The following is a 19463-nucleotide window of genomic DNA, read 5'->3' as shown; positions in this document are numbered from 1 at the left end:
CCAAGTAAAAATATCAAAATTTCCTATGTTAGCCATCTAATAGTTTGATAGATGATTTTTCCAATAGCTAGTGCTAATACTACTTTGATAGTAAAAATCATGTTTACATTTATTGTAAACTATTTGCATGCCCTTTCCCGCTACATCATTCATGGTAAAATAATTCCAACCACCACTAGTTTTCTTTCTTGGTACCCTAAAATTGCTAGGACCAGCATCAAATTGGGTTTGAGAGGAGTCTTAGAGGAACGAACCATTTTAATAAATATTAAAATCTAAAATTTATAAAAAAAAATCAACTGACCTGGTAATTGCACTTTGATCTTAAGTCCGGTTTACCAGCTTAGTACCTTGGATGCAAAGCTTTTAAGTCTTCCAAATTGCCAACTTCAACTTAAGACACTTGATCAAACATCCTTCTTGTTGAAATTAAAAAAAAAATGAAAAGATTGAGACTATAAGAGTAGAGTAGTATGATATGAATGATTGGGAGCATGAGAATGAGAGATTGTATTTGATTGTTGTTGTGAATTTGTGATGAAAATGGGTAAGGGTTAGGGTATTTATAGGGATTAGAAATAATTAAACTAACCAAAATACCCTTTTAAACTAGTCGTTTATAATTGGAGAGGGGTATTTTGGTCAATTACAAATTTTATTTATCACTTTACTTTAATTGCTCCAATAAAGTAGTTATTTATAGTTGTTGGGGGCATTCTATTCTTTTTTGCACAACCTTTGGTAAAATACACAAATATCCCCCAAAAATAGTTGTTGGGGGTCTTTTTGCCATTATACTCCCCCATAAAATGGCTATAACATAGTTTGGACAAGCCGCAAACTATGTTGAGCCATGCTCGTGCTGAGCCATGGGCTATATTGTGCCTGGCATGGGGTTATGCCAACATGAGCCCGTACAGGCCACGAAGCATGTTGTGTCATGGGCCAAAACCCCTTAGCCTAGACTGGCCCAAGGGGTCGTAATTTTACCTAGCATGACCTGTCGCTGTCTTTAGCAGGTTGTGCTGACCCAGGGTGGTCTGGCTTATTTTACACCTTTATTCAAGGATTGAACACTACAAAGGTTGAAATAATACCCATAAGTCTATCCGATTGGTGTAAAGGTTTTGCTAGCACCTATGAAGTCCAACTAGCTTAGTGAAAACTCTTAGGTGGTGTGCCTAGGGAGAGGACGTAGGCATAGGTTGGCCAAACCTCTATAAATATTGTGTGTGATTTTGATTCTTTGTAGTTGTTCTTTAACATTATTGATATTTATTCTACACATTTTTATCTTTATCACACTAGCACCTCATCTTATTGCTCTCTATTATTTTTATAGAGCATTCAAGTTTAAAAAAAGTTTAGTTGGGGAGGATGCTTGTAAAACCCAATTTGTCCCATCTATTCTTAGGCTACCCATAAGATCGAGTTCAATATATGTTCTAAACCCATAAGATCGAGTTCAAAATATGTTCTAAAGGTTAGATTCATAGTGATGAGGGCAAATTTGGCCCTCCGCTTACCTAGCAACATGTGCCTTCTTTGCTTGACACCTTAGCACCACGTGGATAGATGTGTATCTTGCCCAGTTAAGGGGACACACCCCGGAATTAGTCCAGGACACCTCGGCAGGGTGGCTAGCAACACCTCGTCTAAGGTCAACCTGTAGTACCTTGTTACTGGTCCAAGGGAACTTGGGGCATGAGGAGCAAGCTCCTTGAGGACTTGCCGACCTGTGGTACCTCATAAGTACCGGTCGAATTGACCTCGGCGTGGGTTGCGGCCTCCTCGAGGACTTGCTGATCTGACTGAGATCTAGGTGGCAACCTACGAGACATGCTCGCCGACCTCTTCCTTAAGTAGGTTATTATTTTTGACTTTTCCAGGATCATGATGCTTGACCGTTATACCCGTCTTTCAGAAACGTCTGCATTAGAGTTGATTGAACGGACTTTATCCCTCTCCTCCAAACATGGTGGACACAGTTTTCCAGGAATCTCAGACACGTCACATGAAGCTCCTAGTTTTTTACGCCTATATAAAGGCATCCCCTCCCTCAGAGAAGGTATGTGCAACTTAGCTCTCACATTGCTCTATCTCTCTCGCTTTTAGCTCTCTCAAAAATCTCTAATTCACTGAGTTAAGCATCGGAGTGCCCATCCTGGGTACTCTAATGTTGTCTTTTTGCAAGATGACCAGACGAACTTGCCAACTCGACATCAAAGTTGCCCACCAGCAAGGAGCTATCAGATCGCACATCATCACATAGCAAGGCCGACATCGAAATAGCTTGAAGAGAAATTTTCTAAGAATTAAATAACACTTGGATTTAAAACTTGAAGCTTAAAAAAAAATCGATTCTAAGAGATTGGACTTGACATAAAAATTCGAAATTGCTAATTAGCCAAAGTGGTAATCAAAGAATTCAAGACACTAATAAGCAAAAAAAATTAGAAGAACAAGGATTGGGAGGAACTAGACTAAATGGGCAAAGAAAGCAACAGAGATTCTCTCAGCAACACAAATTTCCTTGTTGAACAATGGTTTGTGTCATTTTCTTTAATTAGATCTAGAATTGGTAATAGTGATTTGGTCTTCCCCTTCCCTTCAATTGGCACTAGTTTATGGATTTAACATAGTTCATATAACACAAATACAAAGAGGTCTCGAATCCGTCAATAGTGGATAAGGGATCAGTGGATCAGGCATGATTCATTTTGCTAAGCAAACAAGATAAAAATCAATGTCAGAAATCCATAACCACAAGAATGAAGACCAAAGAAAAGCAAAATAAATAGATCTTGGATTATTTTCAAACAGGATAATAATGCTACAGAGTAAGGCTTCTCAATGGAAAGAGTGGCGATCGAGTGGCCAAACAATGGATAAATACCTTTATGAATTAGAATAAATAGAGAAAGAAGAAAAAGAGAGGATTGGATCCCCTTCCCTGAATTGCCATAGCTATGACTTGGGAATTCTTGTAGCACCATTTCGTCTAGTGATCGGAGTGCAACTATAGATCTTGATTGTTGGAAGGTGAACTCCAGTGAAGCAGTGGTTGTTCCTCTGGCAGTTTGAGACAATGGTGATGTGAGACCGAGAAAGAGAGGGAGAAGGGAAATTGGAATAGTGGTGGGTGAGAGACAAAGAGAGGGAGGAGAGAGAATGTGGGTCTATTTTTAGTTGTTGTTAATGGGTCCCTAAATGGATATGGATATGAGCCCTATTATCTTACATAGCAGTCCCAAGAGGAGGTGAATTGGGTTCTCTTGGATTTCTATGTTGATTGCTTTCCTTAAAATCTTTGAATGCAAATATGATGTTGTAGAGAAACATTCATTGTAAAGAACCAAGAGACTATGTGTATGTATGAGAACCAAATCAAAGAATAACACAGATAAGATTCTTATAGAGAGTTTGGCTAATTCTGGCCTACATCTTTTATTTAGGCCCCTTCTGAGATTTCCATTAAACAATCGACTTGACTTCCAAGTGCCATGCAAACCTTACACCACACATATGCCTTCGCATCTTTAAGACTTGATGCCAAACCTTTTATATCTATAAGATATTTCAATGAAATTTTAAACCATGCTTTTCAAAATCGGATCGAACCGGATGGTCGGATTGGAAAAACCAGGAACCGGTCAGTTTTACCTCAAAACCATTATTTTGTCAAAAAAAACATTGATTTGGTCTGCAAACTGCTGACCTAGGCAGTCGAATCATTCAAATTAACGATTTTGGCCGTTTATTGATTTATTTATTTATTTTTTTTCAGAATGGGCCATCTGTTCAGTTTGAATGGTCAAGCCGTTCGACTCGGAAACCAAACCCCTGACTGATTCATTGTTCGGTTCAATTTTAAAAACCTTGTCTTAAACACAACTAAATGCCCCTCAATAGACTCATAGACTAAATACAAACAAACTAGCCCAGGATACAAAATACCACCATGAAGATTTTGGGCTCAAAAAGGGCTCTCCTCGATTAACTCTTTTTGATAGTACATGAATTCCTCTTTCTTTTCTTACCAAACCCTTTGTTTCTCACATGGTTGCCCTCGATTTATTCTTCTCATCCATTTTTATTGGCTAAAATAATATATCTATTATACAACCATTTTCTGAATGTTAGAGCTGATCAGTCCTCTGTTATACAACCATTTAAGTCAATAAGTGACTTGGGGAACACCTCAATTTCTAGCCATTGATCTCTAAGATTTAGTTAACTGATTTTAGTCTCATTTAAGCCCATGTAGTATTATTTTGTAGCCTTATAGATAAAGTACTGAAAAAATGAAAACTAAAGAACTTGGAGCTTGATGTCAGCTTTTTTTTCTTCCTTCTTGGTAGCAATCTTCAATTTATCATTTGAATTGTCATCTTCTTTGGAGTGTCTCTATTGCATCATACGAACCAACTGCACATTCTTGCACCTCAATTTCTCTATAATTTCATACTTACTTTTCAATGTTTTTGACCTCTTACTTTCTAGAACTTTCCTATATTTTGTCTTTTCTTATTTTACCCCTTAATTATTATTATTTTGAAATATTCTAATCTTTTTTTTTTTGAAATAGAATGCTAGTAGGCCTTAAAAAATTTGGTCTAATTTGGGTTTATGATGGTTTAGCCGGGTTAGTGTGCTTTTCTAATGCTATTGTCAAGGTCCTTCCTTGTCAGCAGCGTTTCTATGTTATTGGTTAAAAAATTAGCTATAGATGTTTTATTAGTCCAATAACCTAATGGGCATTTCTTAGTTTAACCTATTGGACTTGAGCTTAGAAGATGGTTGAAACCCAAGTCAAAGTTATATATTTAACACATTATTGGGCCGAATTTGGATTTAATATGTGCATGGATGATTCACTAAGGCTATGTTTGGTTTGAAGGAAAAGGTAGGGAAAGACAGGAAAACCAATACAAGATTTGTAAAGGCCTCCCTACCTTTCCTTTCCTTTCCCTACATTTTCCTTCAAACCAAACATAGCCTAAATAAGACGAAGTGAATTTGTCCCATGTATGTTAATATGCGGGCTTATCCCTTTTGTTTGAAATAAGATCATTGTGGGTCCTCACACCATACAAAGATAAGGTTCAAAGTTGCTGGTCAAAGTTCTGAGAATAAGGAAAACTTAACTAGCTTAGGACAAGAGGGAAGTGATTGGTTTTCTGATTCCTAATACTTGGCTTTCCCATTCAACTAGGAGAGCAAATTGAAACTCCTACTTGGATTCTTAAAATCCACAATTATAAAAGTTATAGAAAATGGAGACTAGGGTAAACAATATAGATAAACTATCTTGCTCTTGCAACCTTGATCCTAAGAGAGAAAGGAGAGCCTTTTATCTGTCTCCCACCTTAGGTTTTACAATATAGTTGCACCATCTTCAGCTAGGTGATGAATTTTGAATTTAGGTCTTTCACCGTATTAACTACATTGGAAACTAAGAACACTTGTGGACTCCATATTAAATAACATCTATTCTTTTTTTTTTTTTTGAAGCCCAAAGGCAAATTCATTCAACTAGATCATCAAGATTACATCTCATCAAATGCCAATGACCTGATAAACCCAGGAATTGAAGACCAGGTCATGGATTTCTTGTTCCGAATGGAAAATTGGGCTTGCCCGTGGGCTAATCCATTACAAGAACAAGATGTGTAAAGAAACTCAACAACTGTAAATCGAGCGAGGAGTTGCTTATAATCTTGAATAATGTGCAAATGTTCCAAGGTGGTTGAAGATAGGAGATTAATAACCTTCTTAGCATCACTTTCAATTTCGACCCGATCCATGGCCATAGACTCAGCAAGTGACAATCCCTCCCAAACCGCCTGAACCTCAGATTCCAAAGGAGAAGAGGCCTAAATAATTCGAGCTCTACCCATAATAAAATTCCCACATTGATCACGGATGGCAATACCCACTGCTGCTCCATCAGTATTTACTGTCCACCCATATTTTTTTCTTGGCATGATTATTTCCAATTGATCCTAAGGCGCCTGCGTTTGGTTGCAGTGCAAATTCATTTGCATTGATGCAAAATTATGTTCATGCAAATGATTTGAGTGCAAATTTTGATTCGGATAATGCCGTCTCTATTGCATTGAAGATGCAAGAAACAGGGTTTTGCCTTGACACTCTGAGCTGCAATGATCTGCTAAGTGGGTTCTGCAAGAAAAAGTAATTGGATAAGGCCTATGAAATACTTAGAGAGATGGAGAGGAAGGGAATTAGAGGTGTCGTTTCCCCCTCCCTCCTTCCCGTTCTGGTTACAGGTAGGTCTACCATCTAAAGGTAGAAAATAATGAATGATGTCTTCATTAGTATCGAATCTCAAATACCTCAACAGGTTCAATCTCATGATAAAAAACAATGAACAGTATCTTCTTTTGAAGGATAATTTTGATATTTTCAAAAATTTTTTAGTTGTACAAGGTATCATGTGATCGGATAACTTAGGATAATAAAGTGCAATGTCTCCCTTTTCCTTTACTCTTTTATTATTAAAAATTTTCTAACCCACCGTTGTGCTTCCAAATCTTCTCCAAAGTGGCTTACCTCCATCTCTATACTTCATACTTGTTTCCAAATATATTAAAAAGCATGAGTGGTGTACACGTCAGCTTCATGCCTGCATCTACTTCCAGCTCGATACATACAACCTAACTTTTTAGGACCATAGACGGTTAATTCCATCAAGATTGTTCTGGGATGGCAAGAACTTAGGGCACTTTCGTAATTTGACCTACAAAGTTAGGCGTTAAAAGCTTAAAGCTGAACAAAAGAAAAGGCGATGCTGTCAGATAACCAGATCTGGAAACTGGGGGGCGAAGCCTTTCTCTAAATCTTTTCTCTCTAAGTTTGCATTCACGGCATCTGCTTTGTTCTTGGTGCGAGTCCAAATCAACCTCCAATACTGCACCCTCCCCTCAGTTTAGCCCCGCTATTTGTCATTAATTGCGGAAAGTGCCATCCCTGCTGAATCTCCCAATTCGATGCATGTGGACCCACTTGAGTTATGACTGGCTGACTGCCTAAAACAATGCAATGAGATCAAAAGGGCTCTATAGCCATCAAATCTGATCAAGTTCTAGGTGGCCCACCTAATAACCTATGACATTCTCTCGTCAGAATTTGACCAAAATTGGTTGATCACAAGTCAGGCTGTCAACAGGTCGGGTCCGGATAGAATCGGAACTGATCCGATAAAGAAATATTAACGATTTGGAACCGAATTAGATCTATTAGGGTTTGTAATTTTGAATTCAGAATCGAACTGATCAGTTTTTACAATTGGCTCTGATCCAATCGACTTAATTATAATAGACCTGCTAAAAATAGTTTATATAAATATTAGGAACTGGAATCGGTTTTACATTGATAATAATGGGGACAATATATTAAGAGCCGGAATTGATCCATCGGTTCTGATTCCTAGAATCAGAATTGACTTCAATCGGTTTGAATTCATCGAATCCGTCAGATTGGATCCGACCCATTGACAGCCAGCCCTAATGTGTAACCTCATATATTTACTTTTTATATTGGTCACGTTCATTTCCTGCAATGGAAAAAAATTTGGCTATTTGGATTGTATGGAAGCATCTTAAGCATATATGAAAAAGATATGATATAGAAAAAACAACTGACCAATTCATAAACCTGGTAGCAAATTAGGCGTCATTTATCAAAATTAATGGGTGAGTTTTCATTGGTCAAAACTCTCCGTATTATTGGTGTGGACCAAATTTTAGTTAAGTCAAGTATCGACTGAAAGGGGTAAAGTGTCGTGCCTAACAAACTTCCAAACAACCATTTTTCTATTCTTTAAACAGCTCCCGAGGGTGTCAATGCATCAGTTTTGGATTGGACAGACCAATAAAAAATATTGAATTGGTCCAATCTGGTTCAAAATATTTATTGGATTGTATTGGACCTTATCTGTTCATAATGAATTTATATAGGATTGGATTAAGCCAATATCTGGTCCATTGATATAAAATGAGAATATATGTGTCAATGATTCAATGGACCGGGTTTAGGTTGAAACCAATCTAAATTAAAAAAAAAAAATTGAACAAATTGGATGGTCCAAACATTGAATTGGGCTGGTCCAAAATGGTCCAAAATATTCATTGGATTGGATTGGACCTAGTCCATTTGCAATGGACTTACATTGGACTGGATCAGATTGGACCAAATCTAGTCCAATTGACACCCTTAGCATCTCCTATGTGCATCACGTAGTATCATGGATACGAAAACTAAAGGGCTATTTTGATCCTGGGAATAGGGGTCCAGAGTCAAAATCGGAATGGGCCATTCCATTACCAACTGTTTGGTTCGTGGTATTGGAATCCCTTTCTCGTTCCTAGTGGAATATCATTCCCCCATTGGCTTGGGGAATGAAATTTCTTTACAGCCTATTCTAATTTTCATTCTAATTCCAGTCCCAATTTCAAAGGATTTTGATTTCGATTCTAATTCTAACTATAGACCAAACGGACCCTAATATTCAGAAGAGAAAAAGCTAAGGCTGTATTTGCTACGGTGGCTGCTTCTGTGTTAAATATTTTAAGTTGATCAATACAAATTAATGAAAAATACATTATTGCTTTCTACCTGCATGATCAATAGATAATGTTTGAGCTCACTTTTGCTATGATGCGGCTTCAGCCTTGGGCCATATAACCCGGAATCACAGCCTTTGATGTATTGCTATAGGCTCCCTTGCATCAAATACGTTTGAAAGCCATGATTTCATGTTTTATCCCAGCTTTAACACATACGTGGGGTTATGTTCGAGCTCACTTTTGTTATGATGCGGTTTCAGCCTTGGGCTATATCGATGAATCACAGTCTTTTATGTATTGCTATAGCCCCGCCTTGCATCATTTAATCGAAAGCCATTGTTCATATATATGTATGGGACATTGTGTCTCATTAATCGTAATGGAGATTTGGGATTGAATTTTGCCTACACCTGATTGGGGGGTGTTATGGGTTGAGGGATGGGTTATTTCTATTGTGTAGCCTTTCATATAAAATATCATAGAAGAAAAAAAATTCTTGACAGGAACATTGATGTATTCACTCATGATTGATTGCATAATCATTATACACAGCGTGGCAAAAGGCAGATCGGGTACACATGACCTATGACCAGGGTTATAGAACAATTTAATGACCCTCCAATGATTTTTGAACACACCTGTGTTGAGTGAAAAAGACAAAATATCATGTCAAACCAATACCTGATTAAAATAACGAATAATTACACTGCATTTGACCGCAAAATTCTAAATTCCATGCAGACCTACAACAATTCAAAATATCAAATACCCCCATCCTAAACATCAACGTTCACCATGTATTAACATTAATTTCAAGCTGGCACCTATCCCAACTGTACAATGGAACTAAGAATTCTGGGGTGAGCTCAACAATCATTCTCACTTAAAATAATCACTGCCTCACTAGGGATCGTTGAGTTATTGTTATTCTAGAATGCTTGTCGTAAGCAAGGTTCAAAATATTGATACACCCGATACATCGATAGGGGCGTATCGAGCGATATCAATACTATTTTTTTGCTTTATTTATTTATTTTTTTCAAAATTGATTCATATGATCGGTTTAAGGCTCTCCACCTCTTCAACTGATTAGAACAACAATACACCCACTGTAGGAATGTATCGGAGAGGTCTCAAAACAATACATATTGATACTTTAAACCTTAATTGTAGGTAATGTGGATTCAACAAAAATGGATAAACAGAGTAGAGAGTGATTCTTGCACTGCGGGATAGGCTATCCACCATGAGTTAGTATGTTAGTATCAGCAGCAGATCCGGCCATTCGGGTTCTTTGACTGAACATGCACAAATATCCCACTCTCTTTTCGCCGTGAATTGCAGCCACAAATCTATCAAATCATAATATAATAATAGAGATGTGTGATGCAATTCACGGTGGGTAGAGAGTGGGTAGTAGTGAGTAGGAAATCCGGTTTGGAAAAGGTGTTGCGTAAGGGTTGATCATTGCTGCTTTGCTCCATGAATGCAAACCTTTAGATTGGAACCATATATTTCTAATTCTCTGGACTATCAAATACCGTATAAAATACCAGTGCAACAGTGTTGCTCTACTCTAGCCAACTATTAGACTACTAAAAGGCAGGTATAAATAGTAATTATAGACAGAAGTTGGTGGTTTATGGTAATTGTACTTAACAAAGCATGGTTTCATATAATGTTGGCTTTTCTTTGCAAACTGGCCTGTGTTCTTGCTTTTCTCTTTTCCTTGCTTTCGCTTCTCTCTCTCTCTCTCTCTCTCTCTTCGATCGATTGAATCGGATATATTTAAAGCTTTACGAGGATCAGATTGCCAACGAAGACCCAATGAATCAGAAACCAGTGGACGAGCTGATCGGCTGCGACGCCACTCGACCACGCAATCTGAATTCGTCGATCTTCGGTGGCAACATGAAGCGAAGCGCGTCGGAGCTGAACTTGGAGGAGTTCCTAAGGCCGACGGTGGCATCTCCAATCGGCGACAACGAGAACCGGAGCTCAAAAGAAGAGAGAATTGGAGAAGTTAGGGTCCAGAGAGCGAGGATTTCCGGTGAACCCGACGGCTTCTTCAGCGTCCAAGTGCAAGATAAAACCTTCGAAGACGTTTGCGCTGCCGCCGACGACCTCGGCTTCGGCGGACTCAGAGATCGTCCGGTAAGTTAGTTGTTTCAGTTAATTTTATTTTTGCTGAGCTATTTTTATTTTTCACGGAAATATGAGATCAGAGTGGACGAGAACCGAAAATTCCACGTTGGCTGGGCTTGTCTCTTCGTCCATGAGACCAGAAGCGGACAAATCCAATGACGTGGACTTGCTGTCTTACAAATTCGTGCAGAATTAATAGAACATGAATGAGGAAAGATTTGGTGTTCTCGAACTATCGAAGTAAATTATTTATTTATTTTTTTGCAATAAAATAAATGTGGATTAGTGGAATGATCAAATCAATCGATTATGATTGAGTGATGATAATCCATAAAAAATAGAGTTGGGTGCCTTGTGGGCTTGAGTTGGGGCCCGTGAGATGAGATACCTTAATTTGGGTTGGGCTTGTTACCAAAAAAACAAGGATTGGGCTTGAACGCTACCCATTACCTTAATGCTTTTGGAACCGTGTGAGGATCTACTAGCCACTAGAACCCTACCCACAGGATACTACCATCATATATTAAAAATATTTTCCAGAAATGATAAGAGATATTCGCTGATTTTAGTAACATATTTGCCATTAATATATTTTATTAATAAATTATAATATTTCAATCGTTTTATAGCATTTTAAATTCATCTCATTAATATCCAGTAGTTGAGATGGTTGCATGGTACATTTAGGAGGCATTGAATCAAATCCGTGGATAGTGGCCCTCACGTGCAACTTATTCTTCCCACCCTATCCTTAATTTCTGTTTTTTTAGAAAAAATTATGAAGCCGGAAAGACATGATACTGAAAAGGTTTTGACCAATTATACAATCCATGATACTGGAAAGGTTTAAGCTTTTCTGGTATCGTATCTTTCCGATATCAATATATCATAGTTTAATCCTTTTTCTATAAAAAAATGTAATGTGTAAGATTACGTTAATATCATTGTCACCATTTAAGCTTTAATTACATGAATCCTATTTTACCATGATTACATGAATACTATTTGTAAATTTATAGTTAAGGATTAAACACAAACCTTACAAAACCAACCCAATTTCATGTTTGTATTAGGTTAACGTTGAGGATTTTGGGCTGTGCTACGTTTGATAGAAAATAAGAGAAATAGAAAGTTGTGAGTAATTTCTTAAAAGTACTTTTGTGAAATTTATAAAAACTTACGTCGAACTTTATATTTCTCTCTTATTTTCCATCAAATCAACCCAGCCCCAAATTGGATAACTGATAATCACAGCCGGTGGATTCTTGAATGAAGAGCCCCGTAAGTCTAGGGATTCTAAACTCCCCTCAAATCATGAAAACAAAGAAAAATAAAATATATAAAATAAAGATAGATGCAAAATAACTAATAATGTATAGATTCCTCGAGGCCCAAAAACCATGGGATAATCCTTTTCCAGCCCTCATTTCTATCCAAGGTTTAGAGTATTGACACAAGCCGATATGCTGGTAGGGCCATTGACCTGGGTCAGTGCTTTTTTATGTTTTATTTTTTATTTTTAAAATTGGTTCAGAGAAATTGATTTAAGTTCCTGTTATCCTCTGAATCATGGTCTCACCCGGGGTATATCAGGAAAATATCGGCACAATACTTTAAACTTTGCTTCTATCTGGGGTAGGGATTTGAAGATGTCTGCAAATCTAAGCCATTTATTTCAGGTTCAAACTCAGTGAGTGGATTAGAAAATTAGTTTATACATTGGGATCGGTGATTTGGCCTATTTAAGTGGGAAGCACGCCTGTGGTGACACAGTAACCTGACTCCACCATTTACATTCAATATATTATTCTTTTATTTTTTTTTATATAAACTATTTTGATTACGTTTAATAAATTGTATTCTTCACATATGTTTAAAACCTATCAACTCGTTATTTAAGTAGCATAGCTGACTCAGTAAAATTGAAGCGAGTCAATCTTCCAGGTTTAAAACACAATGAGTCAATGGCCCATTTTATACTGCATAAGCTCGTATAGAGAAATGACTGGACTCTTTATCAGAATCCATAACCTCTACATCATGTGGCTAGACCCATTAGTCTAATAGAGCGACTTCCATCTTTCGAATCCAATTTCTTTCCTCAAATTTAGGGAATAGTACTCTATTGGTGATTATCAGATTTCAGGTCAGGATGGCTTGTAATCCATCTCAGCCACATATATACCTTCGTGGCAAGTTTCCAAAATTAACTCCTTTCCGTCATTAATCCATATATGGTCAAATATTAAAATATCTAAGGGGGTGTTTTATAATGTAAATTATTTTTCTTATTATAGGTTTTAAAAACAAATCAATACCATCTTGTTTGAAAACAGATTGTTTCGTAACACAAAAGCACAAGAAACATGTTTTGGTTGTGTATGTGTTTTTTGTTTTCAAAACTGAAACTAAAACTTGTTCTTGGATCTGGTTTCAAAAACATATTTTCATCTAATTACTCAACATTATATTTCATAAATCATATAATTTCTATATTAAAAAAATATTTTTGTTTTAAAAACCAATATTTTGTTGGTTCTAAAAACATATTATTTTTTGAAACAGAATCAACTTATTTTTCCCTTTGAAAACAAAAACAGAGTCCAAGAAAATATTTTTGTTTTTTTCTAAAAACAAATGAAAACAAAAACATTAATATTGTAGAACACCCCTCAATGTACTGGCAACCAAAGCATACATCACACCATCTGGGCAATACTCTCATCCAGCACATTTATTGGTAAATTGCCTTTTGATTAGGAAAATCATGAATTTCTTGCTTGGGAGATTTTGACACCCTAAAGCCTCAAAGTTTAGAAAACCAAACTGCACAGTAGGAAAAATTCAGCTTGCTTTAGAACAAATATCCACTTAAAAAAAAAAAAGAAGCCTAAGGAACTTAAAATGTAAAAATGTAAAATTAAGGGTGCATTTCTATAAGCTCTAATTCGTATAAAAAAGTAATCCTTCTGCCCTTAGAAATAGATTAGAATCCCCATCATAATCTTAAACAGTAAACAGCAGTAAAGTCTACCTTTTCTAAAACGAAGTTTACTTTTTCTCTGCTTTTGAAAAGAATAAAAGAAAAAGAGAAAAAAAAAATGAAACCTGACAAACACAAGAACTTTTCTTCTTTAAACTCTGAACTTTTACTCTAAAAAGCAACTTTTGGGAAAGTATCGAACATACCTTTCCTCGATTCTTTTGTCTTTTTTACTTCAAAAAGTAAAGAAGATGGTTGTAATGCTGTTATGCTGATGAAACAAATGTACCTAAATTATAGAGCCCGGATCTGATCCTCACAAAGCGCTCCTCACACTAACCTCACAAAGCTTTCCAGCTGCACATCCGGAACAGGCTACTCCATGGTGCAATCTCAAAACTTTTTTTTCCTTCCTTTTTCTCTTCATGAGAGGGTTGTTGGAACTTGTTACTCCATGATAGAAGGCTGTGTTTAATGGCTTGTTTCTTCATAAGGAGTTTGAACTCTCTCTCTCGGTCTGTGAAAGCAGGACACGTTAAATGGCTTTACAAATTACGGTGGATTAACAGAAAACCGAGTCTGGTCTCAAAATGTCACGCCAAAGCATTCCAACATTTCAGCCACTATGGATTCACAGTCATCAATATGTGGTAAGACACTAATGATATAAATATATATGATCACCATATAAATACATATAACATAATCGATCTCTATGTGAGCACACAGACCTGTTTCAGAACAGAACTTTGTCTAACAAGAGCATTAGTCATTGATCACTCAAGCCATACTTAATGGCATTATATTGTATAATGACTGCGATGCTTGCATAATGGCTTAGATTTTAGTTCTAGTACTTGAAGGACTAAGATCTTGACTGAAGTAAACAGGACCGAAGCATGTGTGTGTGTGTATATGATAGTGTAAGCACAGGTCTTGTGATGCTGACGACTATAGTAAATGCTAACTTCCCTACTCAATAAAACCTCCCTCGGTAAATCTGGTTTTGTATGGGGTTTTACTTTTTGATAGGTCCTGCATCTAGTTGTTTGACATTTGCGTGCACTGGAACTGGGTCAGCTGGAAGCCCCACCTCTGCTCATAAACCTAAAAGCGGAGATACCCAAGCGCAGGGAGCAAATAGTGGTTCTTCACGAGAACAATCAGATGAGGATGATTTGGAAATAGAAGCTGGGTCTTGTGAACAAAGCACGGATCCCATCGACTTAAAACGCATCAGAAGGTACATTATAATGTACCCAATAAGGAGTTCATATATAGAAATTGCAATATTACGAGTTCAGATAGAACTGTTGCTGATATATGTATTTGGATATTATTCTAGTCTTCACTGAGGTGGTTGTTTTGATATCAGGATGGTATCAAATAGAGAATCTGCTAGACGATCGAGGAGAAGAAAACAAGCACATCTGGCTGATCTTGAGTTGCAGGTCTCAATCTTCAATGAGACTGTTTTGAATAAGTCACCTGTGTATAGTAGTCCAATTCTTCTTTGAGGTCTATATATATCTTATTCAATAGGTTCATTCAATTTTTTTTTAATTTGTATTCAGGTTGATCAATTACGAGGGGAAAATGCTTCACTGTACAAGCAGCTGACTGCTGCAAGTCAACAATTCCATGAAGCTGCTACTGATAACCGGGTGCTTAAATCAGATGTTGAAGCTTTGAGAGTGAAGGTATAAGCTACTAATAATCTTACCTGCCATGCAAGTAATGAGTGATATCTCAGTATTAGAGAAAAAAGGATCTAAAGATCCCAAAAAATATTAGAATAATTTCCATGAGTAAATTAATCCATAGGGCCCATCTATATCACAATGGTTAAACAATTCCAAAACACAATTACATGGTTTTCTTTTGTTTTATCACATACATGTAAATAAATTTGTGATATAAAATTGTTTTATCATATAACTTTCTAATAAAATCAAATTATTTATCCAATATAAAAATGATACAGTGAATAGTAAGTATTAGGTAAAAAACACCAAAGATGATAAAAAATATTGTACATAATTAAAGTTCTTTTTACTGATAACCAACTAAATGACCAGTAATTAATCCTTAGATTCTATAGTGAAGAACGGTAGTGCACAAATAGCAATGGCAGCGAGCCCTTGTATCAAAGAAATAAAACTTAAATAGGGGCGCTCATGAAAGTATGGAGTTGTCTATAATATCCTACTGTGTTTTAAGGGCTGGCTGCTGCTGTGGATCTTTTCACTTGCATTTATCTTCTGTTGAGATTATCTATTCCTCTATAACTTGGGTACAGCATGAATGATGAAATAATATGTAATCATAGTACCATACTAATAACAAGAATTAGATTGTGGAGCATTGGTTGGAGCACATACTCACTTAAAATATTTTCTTTTCATGCCAACTTCATTGCAAAGGTGAAATTCTGTAGTCATTGTAACTTTTGAGGTTAAGTAAATGAAATGCAACAATTTTCGACATCACCTGCTGCATATAATCATATATAGCTTTGTAATTCCTGATATTCCTATCCATCTTCCTCAGCCTCAGAAATCAAATGTTTATTATATCTTATTCTCAACACAAAACTTCAATGTCTCAACATTCTCAATTGCAAGGAATTCTTTCTGATGATTACTTTAGTCACACAACCATAATCATGAACATGTATGCAAATGAAGGTCATCTTATATGGTCTTTTCCCCTGTTAATTTTGTCTCTTGATCTACACATTACCAATGTGTAAACATGCTCTAAAAGAACCCAAAATGCATTTCAGGTTAGGTTGGCAGAGGATATGGTTGCTCGAGGTTCTTTGACTTGTAGTTTGAATCATCTCCTTCAAAACCATTCCAGTTCACCACAATCACTTAATACCCACAACTTATGCCGTGTGCCAGAGGTCTTACCAAGCGTGGGCACCCCGGGAGAAGATGCATCTTATGCTGGCATGTCTATTAACAGACAAGTAGCATCCCTTGGACTGGAAAATGGGGATGCTGATAATGGTAGTGCCAAGAATAGATTGAATGGAAACGCAGCACCATTGCAGAGGATAGCAAGCTTGGAACATCTACAAAACAGAATGAGTGATGCTGTGAGCTGCATATCTGAGATTTGGCCATGAGAATCAGTCATATAATGTCAATGTACAACTAGGGCTTTGTTGTGCTCTAAAAAGCTCCTATTGCTAAGAAAGAACTTTTGTTTTGAGTTTGTACTGTGTTTCCTTTCTCCTTCTAATTATTATTCCTAGCAAAGTACAGTGACATTTGCTTTCTAAAAGGTAGTTAATCATTTAAGTCTACTTTTATTACGGTTAGGGGTGAGATTGGGTCCATCAGTTTGCTTCCAAGGCAGAAGTTGGAACCTACCCTGCAGGGATCATTTCCAAGTTTTTAATTATAGGCCCAATTTTGGCCTTGGTGGTTTCTAAGGCCCGTTCTAGGGTCTACCTATGGAAATTATTCTTTTTTTACCACTCCAAAAAAGAAAAATGAAATATATTCTTTAAAACTTGATTTTTTATAATAACAATAATAATATAATTTAAAATTTATCATTATAATTTACATGTGTAAATATTACTTTTTACATTATTTATTATACATATTCAAATATTAAATTGAAGAAAAATGATCCAATCATTTAAACGACTCAATAGTTAAGTAAGACCATGGTGTTTGTAAACACGAGTGCTTGGGTTAAAATCTTCACATCCTCAAAGTATTTTTTAGGTTTTTTCAAGGCAAGTTTGGTTTCAAGGCCAACCAAGGTTGGCTCTCTAGGTTGATTCAAGTAGAATAAACCCCTAACCCCTGTAACCGGCCTAGGTGGGCATATAACCTAATCAATAATAGATTGGATAGGGTTGGTCCAAAGCCAATTCAATGTCAGCTTCATTCAATTCCGAGTATAGCCTTTCTATTTGCTCACCCCTAATTCCTGTGCTTGTCTCATGGTTTATATTTGTTATTTATTTTTCACTGCAGTAAACTTCTAGGCAGTTATGTGGTTCTTAAGCTTGATATGTTGAAGGCCTATGATCGTTTGGACTAGAATTTTTTATTTGTTGTTCTTTCTAAGTTTGATTTCTCTAATGACTGGATTTCTTTAATGAAGAAAATTGTATGTAATTGTTAGAGGGATGTATGCATGGTTACTTAATCCTCCAGAGGTTTACGACAAGGAGATCCACTCTCCCCGTACGTTAATGGTTCAACGAACTCTCTGAAGAAAGTTAATGGTTTTCTTTCAGCATATGAGGAAGCTTCATGGCAAAAGATAAACAAAAGGAAAAGCTCTTTCTACTCTTCTAGCAAATTATCAGCCACTAGAATCAATATAATCAGAAATACTGTCGGTTTTGATAGACAGGCCCATCCTTGCAAATATCTGGGGGTTCCCATACACAAGGGTTAAAGCTCGTAGCTACATGTTTGGAAAGGCAAGCTTCTTTCTGCAGGGGCAAACTTATCCTTCTAAAACATGTGCTATCCTCCATTCCTTTGCATCTCTTAATGGATTTTGATCTTCCTAGGAGTATCCGGCTTTGACTTGAACAAATTCTGAAGCATTTTCTTTGGTCGAACTCTGGGAAGGAAAACACAACTGGGTCTCATGATGGCACAATGTTTGTCATTCTCCTGATGAAGAGGGCCTTGGGCTGAAAAGCATTGAAGACAAATAAAATTTTCAGGCAAAAATCTTTGTGGAGAGCTATGTCTATAAATAGTTGCTGGTTTGATTTCTTTAATGCAATTAAAGATGATCAAGGCTTTAAAAAAAGGTAGTTATTTTCATGGATCTTTCACACTTGGAAATGCAATCCTGGCTACCTTCCTTTTCTTTTCGAACACTCCATTTGGCATATCTATACTATCTATAAAAGAGCGAATGGCCCCTTTTCTGGAATTTTCATTGGACGTTTTCTATCCCCTTGTCTAAGAATACAGTGGGCATAAAGAGGGCATATGTGTCCTTTACTTTCACTTTACAAACTGTCCACTTATAACTGTTCAGAAACTGCCCACTTGTAACCATTCAGAAATTGCCCATGAGTTATAAATAGTTTTGTCTTAGAGTTATTGTCACGTGCAAATGCATGTACATGTTTACTAGTATATATAAGAGAAAGAAAGATTAATTTTTGGGTTGAGAACTAGTTTGCTCCTTTTCCTCCGATCAGTTTGCTTCAAAATCCAGCTCATGGTAGATGTGCGGATAAAGAAATTATTGCCACTTTAGCAATGCTGATGGAGCTTGTATTGGTAATCTAGGCCCTTATGGGGGTGGTGGAATAATAAGAAGGGTTGTTTTGTCTTTGCATTTTCTCAGTGGTATATATGGGCATGGTACCAACACTTCAGTTGAATATAGAGCAATTTAATTTGGATGCTATATCAGATTTTGTAAAGCTTTGGGACTATGGGAAGTCACTATTGAGAGACATTCAATAATGCTCATGTTGGAGGTCCTAAATAACAAGGCTCAACTTCCATGCATGGTCTATTTTTGGTTGGTTAGACTCAATTCAGCAAAATTCAGAGTGGAGTTTGTTCCCATTTTGAGAGAAGGTAATTATGTTGCCGATGCTCTTTCAAAGCATCTGGTTCACAAAGACACTTCCTTTTGCTTTCAATCATCTTCTTCTCTTCCATGGGAATGATACAATTTTTATTTTAATAATCTCTTGTATATTCCTCAGATTAGACTTGATTAATTTATTGTTTTTATGGTTG

General features: G+C 36.6%; 1 protein-coding gene across 2 annotated transcripts; it reads left to right on the top strand.

Moving 5' to 3' along the window:
* Positions 1 to 10286: 10286 nt before the first annotated feature.
* LOC104599156 (bZIP transcription factor RISBZ4-like) lies at positions 10287 to 17038 on the top strand. Of its 2 annotated transcripts, none has more exons than XM_010261565.3 (6): positions 10287 to 10742; positions 14246 to 14366; positions 14797 to 14959; positions 15092 to 15167; positions 15291 to 15416; positions 16502 to 17038. In XM_010261565.3, exons 1-6 carry the CDS (start codon positions 10416 to 10418, stop codon positions 16847 to 16849), a joined length of 1161 nt encoding a protein of 386 aa, XP_010259867.1. In that variant the 5' UTR covers positions 10287 to 10415; the 3' UTR covers positions 16850 to 17038. The 2 variants fall into 2 exon arrangements, with proteins under 2 accessions (XP_010259867.1, XP_010259866.1); XM_010261564.3 differs by having other exon boundaries at positions 10289 to 10742; positions 14749 to 14959.
* Positions 17039 to 19463: the final 2425 nt, after the last annotated feature.

Source organism: Nelumbo nucifera, chromosome 2 (genome assembly GCF_055504915.1).
Source record: "Nelumbo nucifera cultivar China Antique chromosome 2, China Antique-T2T, whole genome shotgun sequence".
NCBI classification, from domain to species: domain Eukaryota; kingdom Viridiplantae; phylum Streptophyta; class Magnoliopsida; order Proteales; family Nelumbonaceae; genus Nelumbo; species Nelumbo nucifera.
The sequence above is the reverse complement of the archived record's forward strand: the minus strand, read 5'-3'. Positions and strand labels throughout refer to the sequence as shown.